Genomic DNA, 17,835 nt, shown 5'->3' with positions numbered 1-17,835 from the left:
AGGAATAGCAAGTTGAGCATGAATATTCATAATAAATTGTTGAAATTGACGAGGAAGACATTGTTTGAGAATGAGATGAATTAAACGTAAATCAGCAAGAGTAACTCCTAAACCAGTTAATTGACTATTAACAGAATCAAACTTTAATAAGAATTCATCCATAGTTTTAAAATCTGTATACCTTAGATCTTCAAGTTGATCTTGAAGTTGAATTTTTCGGGATTCATTTGAGCTATCATAAGTGGTTTTTAAAATTTCCCAAGCTTCATGCGCTTTTGTACAATGTCCAATTAAAACATACAAATCAGGAACCATTGAAATACCAATTAAACCAAGTGCTTCGTCATTTTGAGCCTTCCATCTATCTAGGTCGGCTTGAGGAGCAGATGTAGCGGGTTCAAATGTCTTATCAGTCGCAACATCCAAAAGGTGTTTGAAACAAAAAATAAACGAGATATGTGTTTTCCAAGAATGATAATTGGAACTATTTAATTTAATTTCTGGAATTAATGTAGACATGATAGCAAAATAATGAACAAATTATGCTTAATAAAAAAAAATGCCCTCTTGGATAAAAAAAATAAATTTTTTTTTAACCTCCTTGATTAAAAAACTAACCAAATTTGATTAACAAAAATTTTTATTTTATTTTATTTTATTTTGTAAAATAACAAAATATTTAAAAATATTTATGAAAGTAGAATAAAATAAAAATTTGTAATAATAAATTTTAAAAAACTTAAATTTTAGTTAAACAAACTATATTAAAACAACTTTAAATTTTTAATTAAAAAAAAACTATTTATATAAACAAGGTTTATATAATTAAAAAAATTGTTTTTTTGTTTTAAAAATCTTTTAAAAAAAAGTTTTTATATATATTAAAAATATGTATAAACGTTTTTAATGTGTGGATTAATAAGAAAAGAACTTATTAATATGAAGAAACGCCTCAAATGAAAGGCAGAGGCGTTACTGATTTGTAGAAAATGCAGAGGCACAGGTGACAGAAACGTTTTTGCAGGTTATGATAAGTTTGCAGGGAATATACAGTGCAGCACAGGGAAGTTACAGTAGAAAATGATCATTAAAGGATACCTTAACCTCCATGCAGAAATCTGAAAGACTTAATTTGCATAAACAAAACACTACGAATGATTTCTATTAAATATTGATTGGATATAAAAGATTCTCGACAGCACAACAAAGAAATAATTCTCAATTATAATGCTTCACAGCCACCAAAGTAAACTCTGCACAGAAAAAAAACATTTAACAACGGAAAGATGCAATCCCTGTTGATAGGAAGTTTACCAGTTTGAATCCCTCGCCTGACGTGTAATAGAACTATACATACGGTTTGAAGTTGTCAAGACAAGCGGTTTGTAGCTGAAGCAGCTGAAAAAGCAGTGATTACAATGACTATGTGTATTTCTCCTAATCTATTGGTGCATAAGTTGCAACCTTATGTTAAACATAAAAATCCACGGATTCGAGCAAAGGCATCTATGTGTATATCCAAGAGTGTTCAGAGGCTGGGTCTGGAGGGAATCAGAGACTATGGCTTAGACACGATACTCCAAATAGCTGCCTCACAACTAAGCGATCAACTTCCTGAAGCATGCGAGGCAGCTCGCACACTTGCTTTGGAGCTTCGAGCTGTATATGACAAATTTGTTTTTAATCATGAAGCACAAGAAGTGGCAGAACCAATGCCCAAAAATGATGCCTGGGATCAGTTTTGTAAGTCGAAGCTTTCTGCTAGCAATGCGCTAGCTGTTATCCGTGTCAAGACTGGTATTTATTAAGAACAGTTGGGCTGCTATGAAAGGAAAAGATTAGAGAGACAGATCAAAAAATATATTTTTACAGAAGACTCTGATTTATATGCTTATAACACCAACAGAACTGATGCTACAACATTTAACGGATTACCAGAAGTTCGAATAAATATATTTTCTTTTGTAATCTTCTTCTTCTTGTTTTTAAAGTTTCCTTTATTTAAATCTTTCTTTCTGTCAATCCTTATAAAAAATAATGAGTGGAATGCTAAGACTTACTGACTTAGATATATAGATATTAAATTTGAAGGAACTTTGAAAAACAAAACAGATACAATCATACAAGAAGAACAAATTTAAGTTTAAATAAAGATTATCCTTTTTATTTATCAATAACACCTGCAAATAAAGATGTTATGACTGAATGGCAGATTCAAACAAATTGAATCAGAATAGTTGTAAGCAAGAAAAAGAGTTAAAATCTGCAAGTGAATCAGAAATGAAATTTAATAATAAATTAGTTTTGGCGGCAAGCCGACCAAATAAATTAAGAAGACTGAGTTTGGCGGTAAACCTTCCAAACTAAATGAATATGAAATCTAAAGTATGCAGGAAAAGAAGTTAGCACCGGAGTTTTGGCGGCAAGCCTTCCAAAACTTTAAAAATAATTAAATTTAAACTAGAAAGAAGGAACTTTGGCGGCAAGCCTTCCAAAGCCCTTTTTTAAAAAACTAACTAGAATAGGAGATTAAACCTGCAGGCAAACTTGTTAACAAGTTTGAAAAAAAAAATTAAAATTTGAAACCAAAACCTGCACAATAGAAAATATTAGTAAAAGAACTTCTTCTCCTCTCAAGAATGCCTCCAACAAGGTGAACTCCACTGAATGGTAACCTTCATCAATGTTAACTTAAAACAAGGATTAGAAACCTGCTCTGATACCATGAGAGGAAATAAAAGAGCAAGGAAAGGAAAATTAATCCAAGAAAGTTTATGATGAAGTAATAGTTACCATGAGAAAAGCAAAGACCTTGGAGCATCACCCAAATGTAAAGAAGGAGGCACAAGAACTTTTGAAAGGGGAAAAGCAAAGAAAAACCCCTTGTGATATTATGAATGAGGCAATGCCTAAAAATGAGAGAGAGAGAGAGAGCAAGAAGCTCTTTACAATATTGTCATTAAGAAGAAATGAGAGAGGAGGCATCTCTTAAATAGAGATGAGGAGAGGAGTTACAAAGTAACTCCAAATCTATGAATGCCACCATTCATAAAATGTGTGTGCCATGTGTTCACATCCTCTTATGGAGGAAATCTAATATTCCTTAATAAAGGAAAATAAAAGAAATGACTTGTCCTCACACATGTACTAGAGGACAAATTACATGTAGGAATTCCAAAGGAATATCCTAAATTAAATAAAAATAAACCTAAGCTAAGTAAAGATTAAATATTCTAACAAAGTTGGCATTGATTTGTTGCATGGCCTTGCTCATAATGTTGACACTTATTTATGCCTTTGAAAAGTTGTGTTGAAGTCCTTGGTTACACCCAACCTTCTAGTGAAGTTAATCATTAAATCCCTATGACTACTTCTATCACTAGTGTGCCTAATTTCACATCCAACATCATGACAACTTCCACACAAAATTTGATTCCTACACATGTTAGTCAAGGGGGCAACATTGCTAATCAAAACTTGTTTATCCCTCCTTCTATGAGTCTTCCATTTTTCACCCAATCATCTCACATACCTACCTATCATAGTGTTCCACCTCCGTATTCTCAACCTCCTCCTTCATTTAACAATGTTACTCCTCCATCCCAATCAACATGTCTAATTTCAATCCATCAACCGAAGCAACAATAATAGCCTATCTCAAACCGTGTCATCCTTGCAACAACAAATAGCTTCCACGAGTCAATCAAAGTTTAATGTGTTCACATTTGATGTAGCGAGCCCATTATCTAATGATATTGTTTGTGTTGTTCCCCCTAAACATGTGGAAATCCCTCAATTGGATTTTTATAATGGAAAAGGTGATCTCGTAACTCATGGGAAAACATTTCAAACTTTGTGTAGTGATTTTGCTTATGATTAAAGACTTTTGGCTAAATTGTTTGCTAGAACATTTTAGGGATAAAGCTTTGCAATGGTATTATCCTTTGCCTCCTTATTCAATTACATAATTTCAACAATTGGCTAATTTTCTCATTCAACAATTTCACAATAATATTGGTCCTAAGATTACTTTGACTGGTTTGATGCATTGTAAGCAAGGTGTTAAAGAAAAAGTGACTGATTTTATTGGTAGATACAAGCATTTGTATCCTCAAATTTCTTATCCTATGCTTGATCAAGATGTTCAAAGAATTTTCATTTTTAATTTACAAAAATACATTAGAGATAAGCTCTCTCTTTTTAGTTTACTTCCTTTACCTAGTTGTGCACATTACTTCATAACTATCAACTTCAAGTGATTCAATTTGAACAATCTCCTTCAATGGCTCCAATTGATAAGAATGAAAGTGCTCAACAACCTTTTGCGAAGTTTAAACCAAACAAGGGATTCATCAAGTTCAATGACAACAACAATACCCACATAGCAATTGCAACAATAGGCGTGCCTTTTTAATCCAAGTATTTAAGAAAAAGAATTTACCCCTCTTTCTAAATGTTTGCATAGAATTATGACACAATTATTGAACAAAATTGTGTTGAAACTTCCTCCCATCAAACCAATTGACACATCTTTGTTGATTTGTGGCTAGTGTTCGAATAAATAATTCATATATTAATTATTCACTTAATTATATTAATTCACTAAATAATTGATGCCTTAGTTAGTAATTAATTATTGGCATTTATTAGTTAGTTACTTAATTAATTAATTAATAATATTTATTTCCATGCATAATGCAAACTAGGAAAAGCAAACTATGTTTAGAATTTCGAGAGTTTCATGCATTAATTAGTCTATTATGTTTTTTGTGCATACATGACTGATTCATTCATTCTATTTTAACTCTTAGTCTATCTTGTAGACTCCACTATTGGTAGTGGGCCAACGTCCCTTGCGGGGATTCGCGATATGGTCTAACAGTCTCCTATGGATTATATAAGTCTAGAGGTTGATCTTTTGGTGCAACGAAAACCCTAGCTTGTAACAAGTGGTGGTATCAGAGCTTGGTCACAGGTTCAAATCATGCAGGCCGCGATGAGTGACGCTAGGAGGGGGATTGTTGGTAGTGGGCCAACGTCCCTTGCGGGGATTTGCGACATGGTTTAATAGCCTCCTGCGGATTCTATAAGTCTAGAGGTTGATCTTTTGGTGCAACGACAACCCTATCTTGTAACATCCAGCATTTAGGATTTCTATCTTTAGAGTTAGATTTCTTTATAAGGATGTCATATCCTTCATTGTAATTAAGCAATAAGCAATTTCAAAGAAATACATTCAATTATTGTTAATTGTCTTCAATTCTCTTTCCTGTTTAATTTTCTCTTAATGTGTGACAGGTATTCTTGTAGAAGATAACTGGGCTTGTGGGATTCGCATTTCACGAATTCTAACATGGTATCAGAGCTCTAGATATGAAGATTCATGTTCGCTTTTTTGGAGATTATTTGTATTTATACAATAAATTGTTCATCTTGGGTTATTTTGGAGCTCACCATTAGTTCCAGAAGGCTCGAGAAAGTTACGATTGCCTTTCGTTTCCCTGAAATCTGATATATAGAGTCCATTTTGTAAGGGTTTGAAGTTTGAGAGTTTTCTTTGTTCTAGAGAGTACCTGAAAATTTGGAGCATTTTGGGCCCAAAGGACCTCATGGATTGGATTCAAAAGGCTGATTCCATGAATTTTGATATATAATTTGTCTATTTTTGGTGATGAGAGCATCAGGGGAAAAAAATTTCATTGGCAAGCTTTTCAAGGCACGAAAATCCATACGGTCGTACCTGTACTTGTGTCAGAATTTTTTCGTCAAAAAAAAAAAATGGATTTTTATTTTTGGCTGCTGACGTCAGTAGTACAGTCAACATGCATGGCCCTTCTTCTTTGACCCTCTTTGTGCCCTAAAAGAGGTGTTTTTTTTGTTTTGGCCATAACTTGGTCATATGGAGTCGAAATTGGGAAAACCATATATTGTTGGTGTAGACACCTGAAATTGTCATGTCTAATTAAATAAATATTTTATTTATTTAATTACTTTAGCCTAATTCTTCTATTAATTAAATAAATCTTTATTTATTTAATTAATTCATTTATCCTCTTGTAGCCTTATTTCTCATTTAAATAAATACTTTTATTTATTTAAATTATCATTTTCCTAAATTAAATAAATATTTTATTTATTTAATTGATCCCACTTCCTCTATTAATTAAATAAATCTTTATTTATTTAATTAATTCATTAACCTTTTCTACTCATGACACATGTCATTCATCTCTTAATTCCTACACTAGCTACCCCCTTTTCATTATTTTATTATTTTCTCTACCTACCCTCTAATCATAGCTGACCTCCTTTTACACCTCTCAATCTTAGCCCTCCATTTCATATGGTGTCTTCTATATAAGGAGATGCTTCCTTCATTATCAATCCTAACTAACTACTCGACTACTTGACTACACTACGCTTTTCATATGAGATCCTACTTACAACCACATTCCGTTCTTTGTTGAGCTCATGTGCACATAAAATCTGAGAGCAAATATATCAAGCAAGATCAATGGAGATAGGAAGAATGGAGATTCAAACCCTATTGGACATGTGATGGTATAATCTTTGTGATTTCATTTGATTTGCATTGTCTTAGGTAATCTTCATATGTTATGGTGGATCTTTGTTGTTGTTAGGCTAGGGTTTTTGTGGTTGAATCAATTTAGTCTTTCAATATTGTTATTGTTGTAAACATTTTGGCACGCCCAGTGGGACTCTTGTCCCTTTTGCATTTAACATCCTTATTGCAGATATTGTATTTTGAAGTTGCAGATTTGGCATTTTCGACGGCATTCTGGTATTCTCGCGTCTGCGTACTTTCGGATCGCGTTTATGATTTTCTGCCACATTTGCGACATCTTGGATCGTGTCTACATCCTCGACAGTATTTTATTTTTGCAGATTCTGAAAACCACGTCTGTGTTCTTTAGTCGTGTCTATGGTGTTTTTAGGCACGTCTGTGTCCAGAAGCCACGTCTGTGTTCTAAAACTGCGTCTGTGTTTCACAGAAGCGCGTCTACGTCAGAGAGTCGCGTCTATGTTTGGGGTAACCGCATCTATGTACACTTATTTGCATTTTGGGATTTTATTGGTTCAAGTTTTTAGTCGTTCGGTTTTATTTTTAGATCTGGTTTATTTTGAGCTAACATTTGCAGATCTAGCTAATGAAATTGGTGCAGCTTGCCTTGAAAGAAAAATCATTTTGTTGAAGACCCCTATTTTCACAAAGTCTTTTGGATCTAAAATTTACCTAACTCGTGTGCTTCAGGAAGGGGTGATCATTTGAAACAATCCAAACTACTAATAACTCTTTGTTGCAGGTCCTTGGCAAGGGTTTTGGATTTTTATTGTGTGCCTTGCTTTCATAGATTAGCAAACACTTCAATTGGTGTACTAAAATTGAACCATTGTCTTTTGTGTCTTGAGCAATAGGCTCTTTTTGTTTAAATCTTTAGAGGTCCTGTCTCCCCGTGTGGTCATTAGGATCACTAGTGAGGAGAGAACGACCCAAGTGATAGCAAAAGAAAAGCCATCTTCTTCCAAACCACTATAAATAACTATATTCATGGTGAAAACTATGAATAACATGTGTTGATTAGTTCATACCGACACTATGTCTCCCCATAAACCCGTTTGATCAGATTTATTTGATCATTTGTAGGGCGTAACCCCTACCGGCTAGGAGCCTTTTGTATTTACAGAGCTGAAAGTGCTGCATGTATGGCCACACGAGCGGATACCCTTACTAGCACCTTTTTGTTTTAGAAGCCCAAATCCTTCTAGTTGTTGGGGCAAGAGGTTGGACCTCTGGTAGCGGCCCACACACATACGGTTCTTAGTAGAGATACAAAGTTCGCCACGGGGAGTTTTCGTGGGGACTGATGCTTGGCTGACCCGAGAAGTGAGTGTTGAGGGTGGAGCCAGTGAGGTCAAGCATCTAAGTATCCGCTCTGAATAGCGTAGCCTCGGGGGTAAAACCCCATGTGGGATCAACAACTATTGTCTTGGCCAGCCATAAGAATTGTGCTTGACTTATTTTAAACATTCAAAACATTCAAGACCAAAACATCAAAACATTGTGTCTTTTGTGTCTTCAAGTGTATGCAAAACAATTTTACATCAAACAACACACTTTTCTTTGAGTCATTTGAGTCTAGACACTTGCAAACATTGAGTCCTCATCAACACTGTGTCCTCTTGTCACGAAAAACAATCGAACATTCAGATTTGGTCACAAAATAACTTCACAGATTAGAAAAAATTGCACAAATTTTGCAGAAACACGTCTGTGTCTGATATAATAGTGTCTGTGTCGTATAACCGCGTCTGTGAAGGGCAGAAATGCGTTTGTGTTCCCAGAATCAACATTGCATTTACAAAGTCTCAGAATCACGTTTGGGTTAAGCAGAACCACGTCTGCATCAGGAAATCACGTCTGTGCAATATACAGGCGCGTCTGTGTTCAAAATTGAAAAACTTTTACAGTTCAGCAAATAAACACAGTTAGTTTAAGAATTCTTGAGCTTCCTAGGTTATCTCTTCAGGTTTTCACCTAGCATTCAACCTGTCTTTGGGTCTCACACAGTCCATCATTGCTTTACATCTTGCATTACATTCACATTTGTCTAAACTTGAGTCAAAAGGTCACTTGCTTGTCCTCATCTTGCTTTGTCAACACACTACATACAACAACATTTTACTAAGTGGTCCCTCATCAAGGTCTATCACCTTTGGGTCTCATTTGGTCTTACTTAGAGTCAAGGTCAACTTACCTCATCAAGAGAAAATATCCTCTCTTTGGAAGCCACACCTACTCTACTACATACCTACTTGGTCTCACATTTTGGACATTGCAAGTACACCTCAGATTCATTTACATTCCATCCAACTCTTGGTCTTCCATACTCTTTACATTTTTCATCTAGTCTCACACATCTTGGTCAATACCTAGTTCATGGTTGAAACCCGTTCCCAAAAATCTAGGAGAGAAATTAATGAGGCTCAAGAGTCCGCAAACATGAGTTCCTATGAGTATGACAATGATATCTTTTTCAATTCTGATCATACTACATTACTCGAAATGGATGCCTATAGAAACATTCCAAATGTTGAGAACATGGACAATACAAACAACAATGATACACACAATTACAATATGGACAACTTCTCCATACATTCAGCAGATGTGGAAGAATCCATTATGGATCCCTGTTTCAATCGATTGATTGAGGAAATAATGAGGATGGATAGACAATACTTCTTACAAATGATGGCACAAAGTGGAGCCAAGATACCTCATGATTTTGACATGTCTCAAATAATGGAAAATAGACCTTTGCAACAAACTCACTCCACCATGGATCAAAGGAGACCTAATAGTGGAGGCAATAGAGGACCACATATGGTGCCTGAATCACCATCATCTTTGTTTCAAAAACCAGAGGTCCCATACACACATGGCCAAGCATATGATACTCACCTTCGCGGACCATTATGGAAATCTTATGCAGAAAAATATGCTCAATCACATACCAATGCTAAGGATCAACCACCAAAGCAATTGGATATTCAAAGGCATGCTCAAAATTTGGACACAAGGAAACCCCGTGTCAAATTTGGGGACAACACACTAGAACAAACTCATGACATTCCTGTAGAGTATGGTATACATGGACAAAGTAGATATTTCATTCCTCAACATGAATCTATACCAAGTGGTCCATATACGTAGCATCATTACAGACCTCCTCCATATGAACATGTGTATGATCAATATCATCCATATATGCAACATGCTCCTCCTCCAATTGGTGCCTCAAGCATGGGGTATGGTCCAAGAAGTCGATCTCCACCTAAGAGCAATTTGGAACAACAAATCAGGGACTTACAAAATAAAATGGAGGACATAAATACACCGAAGCCAACATACACAATGAGAGACATATGTCCTTATCCATTTGACAAGAGCATTCCAATGCCTCCTTTTCCTACACACTTTGTGACACCTAAGTTTGATAAATATAGAGGAAAAGGGGATCCTAAGGCACACATACGACATTTTTTCACAACTTGCATTGAGGTAGCTTCAGAAGAGACATATTTGATGAGATTATTCCCACAAAGCCTAGGTGATCAAGCTATGGAATGGTTCTCCCAACTTCCACATGGTATTAAGTCATGGGGTGACTTAGCAGAGACATTTATCCAACATTTCTCATACAACATAGAGACAGACATATCAGTCACTACTTTGTGCAACACCAAGCAAAAAGAGGGAGAGTCTTTTGCATCATTTTTACAAAGATGAATGAATCTAGCCAGCAGATGCTCTTGTGAAATCCCACAAAAACAAATGGTAGAAATGTTCACGTAGAATGTTAACAAAGACATTGGCTATGATCTAAGAAAAGCTTGTTTGTCCACCTTTAAGGACGTCATTGAAAAAGGCTTAGTGATAGAAAAGGTCCTAATTGAACAAGGAGTCATCAAAATATTCAAAGAAAACAAAGATGACTTTAAAGGAAAAGATAAGCCAAGATTTTGGAACAAAAACAAGAACACGGTCAATGATGGTGTTGTTGATGCCAATACAGTGCGACCTAAATTCTTTTTTTCAGGATCAAGTTCTACAAACAATCAAGTGAATACTCAAACAACTTCTAAATCATGGAGGAAGTATACTCCATTGGGAGAACCACTTGAGTCAGTTTTCAAGAAGCTAGTGGCGAACAAGGTAATCATAATTCCAGATTTTCCTCCATATGAGCCAAAGGTTAAACCAAATTGGTGGAATGATGATGAATATTGTGAATTTCATAAGAGCAAGGGTCATAAGACAGGAAATTGCCATCGACTGAAGAACATCATACAAGATCTCATTGATAGAGGTGACATTGAGATTGAAGGACACTCATCCAATCAAGAACATGATATGTTTAAGGAACCATTCCCAAAGCATGACAAGGGAAAAGCTAAAGCCACAGATGACCAAACCAACTATACCAGAGCATCTTATAACTATGATTCAACTATCAATCACATCTCAATGGACAATTATGTCTCTACCATTATCGACAAGGACAAAACCCTTGAAAATTCTACCCAGAGACCCAAGATTGTTTTGAAAGGCGTTGGATCTTCTTCTGAACCTACCTCTAAATGTCATGTTACAACCCGTCGAGGTAAATTCACTTTGCTTCTTCATCAACCAAGCCTGCGTATGACCTTGTAGAACAGTTAGGAAAAACACCCGCATTTATTTCCATCCTTGAGCTTTTACGCATATCCCCCGCACATAAAGCTATTCTTGACAAAATCTTGAGAGACACTGCCATTCCTACTGATCTGAACGTGGACCAGTTTCAAGCCATGGTGGGATACCTTTCCATTCCACACTCCCTTACATTCACAGAAGCTGATGACGCCTCCATAAGTCAGCCACATAATGCACCATTACACATTGAAGCCTTCATACACAAGCATCGCATAAAATGAGTCTTGATAGATGGAGGAGCAGGGCTAAACATTTGTACATTGAGCACTATTAAACAATTGGGATATTCCGACAAAGCTGTGAATTCTACAAACAAAATCACCATCAAAGCATATGATGATGAAGAGCATTCATCCAAAGGCAAAGTCACCTTACCTCTCAGAGTTGGGCCAGTTACGAAGGACGTGGTTTGTCAAGTCCTAGATCTTGATCTCACATACAACATATTGCTAGGACATCCTTGGATTCATGAAATGAGGGCGGTCCCATCTACATATCACCAATGCATCAAGTTTCCTCACAATGGAGTTGAAATAATAGTTAATGGAGATCCTAATCCATTCATATAGTGCAATAAATTGAGACCAAAAACTGAGACCATCATTCCCAGTAATCGCGAAGCTGTTCCTTCTTCTGCGTACATTGATCCCGAGTCATTAAAACCTTCGACATCAAAACAAGGTGAACTTAAGGGCAAATTCTAGGACAAAGGCATGGGTGAATACACTTTGAATCAGACCATGTACTTACAACAAGTCATGAATTCACCAAAAGAATATGGACGACCACATCCTACTAAGCGGGTATCTATCATTACACTTGAATGGGATCCTACAATCTTCCAAAAATAGGGTGAACTGGAAGAGGAAGACTTATACAAAATGCTTTACAAAGACCTTGTAAATGATACACAAGATCACATCAGTTTACCATGTGAAAAGTATGGCAAAGGGTTCAAGATTCTACAAAAATTTGGGTATGATGGCAAAAGTGCTCTTGGGTTAAGAAAGGAAGGCATCATTGAACCTTTACAACCTAAATTGACATTCAAAAAGGAACGCTCCAAAGGACTTGGTTTTGTAACTCAAAAGACAGAAGAAGCATTACAAATCAAAGATGCCTAAATTCAACAAGAGAATCATTATTCCACAGACTCCCATGAATGGGAATGGGGTTCAGACAAATCCTCTAGTGTCTATGAGCTCACCAAGACATTCAGAGAGCCAGATGAACCCACAAAAGAAGAGGAATTTTATGAAAAATTCAAAGTTGGTCAAGAAACAACTCCAGAGGAACCCATATAGTCTTTGTCTCTAGGTTCTAGATCAAAATCACATAGAATGAGAACACTTGTCCCAGAATGCGCTACTAGTGATGATAATTTGGATTCGTTCATGATCGAGACTGATGAGGAGAGTGCCAATGATGACCTTGATAATTACCTTGACATACCTGAATATAACTGCATCTTCACTCTTAGCCCCGCTAACTTCAAAGACATTAAAGGCCTTCCCCTCGTTTGTCACCAACTCATTGACTGGGATCATGAAGGACCTGCACAGCTTGACACATTCCAAAATGATGAAGCTTTTATTGACTATCTTGGCATACGAGATGATCTTCCCCTTGGGGACCATAAAGCGGGATACACTATAGAACTCAATAGCATGGCATATTTCGGTGAGGGTGTCAGGCCTTCTAGTTGCAAAAATATAAAAATAAAAACAAACCAAGGGTCTTATGGCGAAAACCACACTGTGGCGCTGTCTGATCCCAAAAAAGTAAAGAGAAAGGACGTATCTGAGGGCAAAAAATTCTCTGAGGCACCTGAAGATGGAAGGCTCGACATTCTCCCAGCATCATATGAGGAAAAGTCATCCATGTTGGTAGAAGGGACTATCAAAACAAATATTGTTATAGAAGAGGTTCCACACAACATATTCCTGGCCCAATCTTTGACGGAGCCAGAAAGGTCAAAATTCATAAGTTTCTTCAAAGAACGACAAATCAACTTTGCATGGTCATACGCTGATATGCCTGGAATGGATCTGGATTTGGTAATGCATCATTTGACAGTTAAACCGGGGGCAAAACCAGTGAAACACAAATTAAGAAAGATGCATCCACAAGTGGCATTACTAGTCAAAGCAGAACTTGAGAAATTATTGGATGTCGGATTCATACGCCCAATTGATTATCTCGAATGGATCTCCAACTTAGTGCCTGTCAGTAAACCAGATCAGAGTATCAGAATATGTACAGATTTCAGAGACATCAACAAAGCTTGTCCTAAGGATGATTTTCCATTACCAAATATTGACTTGATTGTTGATCTCACAGTAGGTCATGTGATGTTATCTTTGATGGATGGATTCTCTGGTTATAATCAAATAAAGATTGCGTTTGAGGATCAACACAAAATGGCATTTACTTGTCCTTGGGGAACCTTCTGCTATAATGTCATGCCCTTTGGGCTAAAAAATGCAGGCGCTACATATCAAAGAGCCATGACTACTATCTTTCATGACCTCATGCACGTTACTGTAGAAGATTATGTTCATGACCTCTTGGGAAAATCAATAGACAGAGACACACATTTGGACATACTTTCAGTCATCTTTGATTAGTTGGAAAAATATAAAGTAAGATTAAACTCCAAGAAATGTGTCTTTGGAGTAACCTCCAGGAAGCTCCTGGGATTCATTGTATCAAAAAGAGGAATTGAAGCTAATCCAGCAAAAGTTAAGGCTATCCTAGAGATGCAGCCACCAAGAAATATTAGTCAACTTTGATCTTTGCAAGGGAGACTCCAGTCCATAGGAAGATTCATAGCACAACTTGCAGAAAAGTGTAATCCTTTTCAGCACCTGCTACATAAAAACATCAAATTCAAATGGGATTATAACTATCAACAGGCTTTCTAGATACTCAAAGATTATCTTCTGAATCCGCCAGTTTTGATGCCACCAGTTCCAGATCAGCCTTTATTACTGTACACATTAGCTATTTCAATAGCACTGGGGGCACTCTTAGCACAACAAGATGCTGAAGGCAAAGAAAAGGCAATATACTATATCAGTCGCACATTGGTAGGATATGAGCTAAACTACACACCAATTAAGCGTGCATGTCTCGCCGTGGTCTTTGCTTCATGAAAATTATGACATTACATGCTAACTCATAAGACTAAGTTGGTTGCAAGGATAGATCCATTAAAATACCTTCTCAATAAAGCAATGCTTACTGGGTGACTAGCCAAATGGGTAATGATCTTGAGTGAATTCGACATCGAGTATGTGGATAGAAAAGCAATAAAAGGACAAGCCATTGCAAATCAATTAGCAGATGCTCCCATGATAGATGATGTTCCTCTAATTTCAGAATTTCCAAATGAATCCATTTTAACAGTGTCACATGCAAAACCATGGCAATTATACTTTGATGGCTCACACACACAGCATGGGGTAGGAGTTGGCATCCTCTTTATAACTCCTCAAGGGGATTGTATACCAAAATCATATCGATTATCATTTCCTTGCACTAATAACATAGCAGAATATGCGGCATTAACAACTAGATTACGGATTGCTGTTCAGTGGAAGATCCAGGAACTTCGTGTTTTTGGGGACTCTCAACTTGTAATCCGTCAAGCAACTGATGATTACCAAACAAAGGATGACAAATTAATGCCTTACAAAAGAATGGTAGATGACCTAAAACAACATTTCACAAAGATAGACTTTGAGCAGATACTAAGAGAGCAGAATCGAGCCGCAGATGCCGTGGCTACAATTGCTTCACTGATCGATCTACCTCCGAATGCGACCCGCTATGAGTTCTTGGTGGATAAACTTTTGGTTCCATCATATGAAATCACTCCTATTGAGATGATATGTGTCATTGGTCCTGAGTCCCAGTTATATGGTTCCATTTTCACATACCTTCACGATAATACCCTTCCTCCTGATCTATCCAATAGCCAACATCGCACTTTCATTCACCAATCTTCTCGATACGTCATTTTAGCTGATGTCCTATACTATGGAGGTCTAGATGGCACTCTTCTTAGATGTTTAGAAAGCGACAAAGCTTAGATAGTGTTACGTGAAGTACATGAAGGGATATGTGGTCCACATTCCAGTGGTCCTACCTTAGCCAAGAAACTCATCAGGATTGGATATTACTGGCCCAATATGGAAAAAGACTCATATCAGTTTGTCAAGAAATGTAAGCAGTGTCAACTTCATGGAGACCTCATTCATGTGCCAGTATAAGAACTTCAACCGATTGTGACTCCTTGGCCTTTTTGTCAGTGGGGACTCGATCTCATAGGCAAGATTCACCCTCCATCCTCCAACGGTCATAAATTCATTATCACTGCCACAAAGTATTTCACAAAATGGATCAAAGTCGTGCCTCTCAGGCAAGTGGAAAACAAATTGCTACGTTCATTCTCAACTATATCATTTGTCGATACGGTATTCCTGTTTCCATTATCATCGATAATGGGCGTCCCTTCAAAAATCAGGATGTTCGTGAACTCTGTGACCATTTCCATATTACCCATAATTTCTCCACACCATATTACCCCCAAGGTAATGGTCAAGCTGAGGCATCTAATAAAACAATCCTTAAAATCTTAAAAAAGACAGTCGACGATGCTGGCCGTAATTGGCATATCCAACTTAATCCTGCACTTTGGGCCTACCGTACAAGTGTCTGCACACCTACAGGAGCTACACCCTATTCACTTGTCTACGAAACTGAAGCTATCTTGCCTATTGAGGTCAAGCTACCCTCTTTATGAGTTTCTTTGCAAAACATTATCAGTGATGAAGAATACAGGGTCTCTCGCTTACAAGAACTTGAACTGTTGGATGAATGAAGACAAACTACTTTTAATCATCTCAAGGCTTATCAACAACGAATGAGTTGTAGCTACAATCACAAAGTCAAGCCTCACACATTTGAGGTAGGTGATTTGGTTCTCAGAGAAAACCCCAAAAATCAGCAAGACACAGAGAAGAAGGGCAAGTTCGAACCAAACTGGCTTGGTCCTTACATCATTACAGCAGCATATGGATCTGGTGCATATCAACTCTCAACCACAGAGGGTGAACCTTTAGAGGATCCTATGAATAGCATGCACCTTCGCAGGTTTTACACATAGCTCTTCGAAATATCCTAATTCAAAAATACAAAAAAAAAATCGTTACTTGGTGAAAACCTGGCAAACAAACGCCTTGTGACACAAAAAAATTGAAAAATCGAAAAAAGTAAAGAGAAATAATTTCGTCCAATGGTGAAAACCACTTCGATGGTGCCCTAGGCAAGTACCATGGTGAAAACTGGATCACCAGTGCCATGCGTAGAGACATTGCTCCTCCCTCCTTCAAGATTCACTTTCATCCTTTCACTTTGCACACACTCACAACCTATCCATTTATAATAAACTTACCCATTCCCATCATGGCCTGTTATTGATCTACCTAAGATTGGTTGGCGATTCATAATAAAACCTCCCTTTTCACCCCTTTCCATTCATAATAAATCAGCTCCTATCTGTGGCTAAGGAAAATCCTACGTCTCGTAATGGGTGTGGAATTGAGAGCATCACATGTTTCGAGGAGTACAATTTCTTCCACTTTTTTTCAGTCTATCCACGCACAATCCGCAATAAAGTAACATCCATCGCCAATCTGCAATAAAGTTTCATCTTCTCCGCAATATGGTATCAGTTGCATGGATTTAGTCAGTTTCAGATGAGACACAGTAGTAACAATGGGCTTCAACAAATCAAATCTTTCAACAGACTCAGACAACATTATGGTTCAGTGCAATCTATCCTTTTTGTGAAAGTAAAAATTGTGACCACAATCAAATAAGACTTATACAAGTGACAAGAGACACTAAACTTGAGGACTATAGTGAATGTTGGTGTCGAGTCTTGGTTTTCTTTTGATTTTATCTTTTTGGTGACATGTCTTTTAGCTTTTCCAGGATGTCTCTGACTAGAGATTTTATCTCTAGGATGTCTTTGACTAGAAAGGCGATGATGGGGTATCGTCACCTATTTTTCTTTTGCTATCTGTGGATTGTCTCTTAGTAATGCTATGACTTGTCCAAGGACATGAGGACACTGTGAGTCTAGTATGAACTGGGGCATTCCTTGTTTGTGACTATCTTATCTCCATGCAAATGGGTACAATGACTTTCTGGGTCGAACATATGCCTCGATTGTCATAACCTACTTGCCATAATAAAGCTCAATGATGATAACGCACAAGAAGCTCTTTCACTTTCATATCTTCTATCTTTCATCCCCATTTCTTGATTGACTTCCATCATCCTTCTTGAGTCCACATAGCCTGCTATCACATGACTGAGTATAATGACACACCAAAAATATTTGCATTTCATGTAGTTTCACTTGCATTACCACATATAAGCATTCCATACATACATATAGATATCACAATTGCATCACATCCTCCACACAACACATGTTAGCACATTTTACATTCTCATCATGTAAATATTCATTTGCATTATCATAT

The 17,835-nt window shown here is 36.9% G+C and overlaps 1 protein-coding gene across 1 annotated transcript; it reads left to right on the top strand.

Moving 5' to 3' along the window:
* Positions 1–1,418: 1,418 nt before the first annotated feature.
* Positions 1,419–1,808, top strand: LOC131063301 (uncharacterized). The gene has a single exon (XM_057997082.2). The coding sequence runs from the start codon at positions 1,419–1,421 to the stop codon at positions 1,806–1,808; it is 390 nt and encodes a 129-aa protein (XP_057853065.2).
* The last annotated feature ends 16,027 nt before the right edge of the window (positions 1,809–17,835 follow it).

Source organism: Cryptomeria japonica, chromosome 3 (genome assembly GCF_030272615.1).
Source record: "Cryptomeria japonica chromosome 3, Sugi_1.0, whole genome shotgun sequence".
Lineage (NCBI taxonomy): Eukaryota > Viridiplantae > Streptophyta > Pinopsida > Cupressales > Cupressaceae > Cryptomeria > Cryptomeria japonica.
The sequence above is the reverse complement of the archived record's forward strand: the minus strand, read 5'-3'. Positions and strand labels throughout refer to the sequence as shown.

Excerpts from the sequence above, each read along its gene's own strand:
- LOC131063301 (XM_057997082.2), top strand. The coding sequence starts at position 1,419 with ATGACTATGTGTATTTCTCCTAATCTATTGGTGCATAAGTTGCAACCT.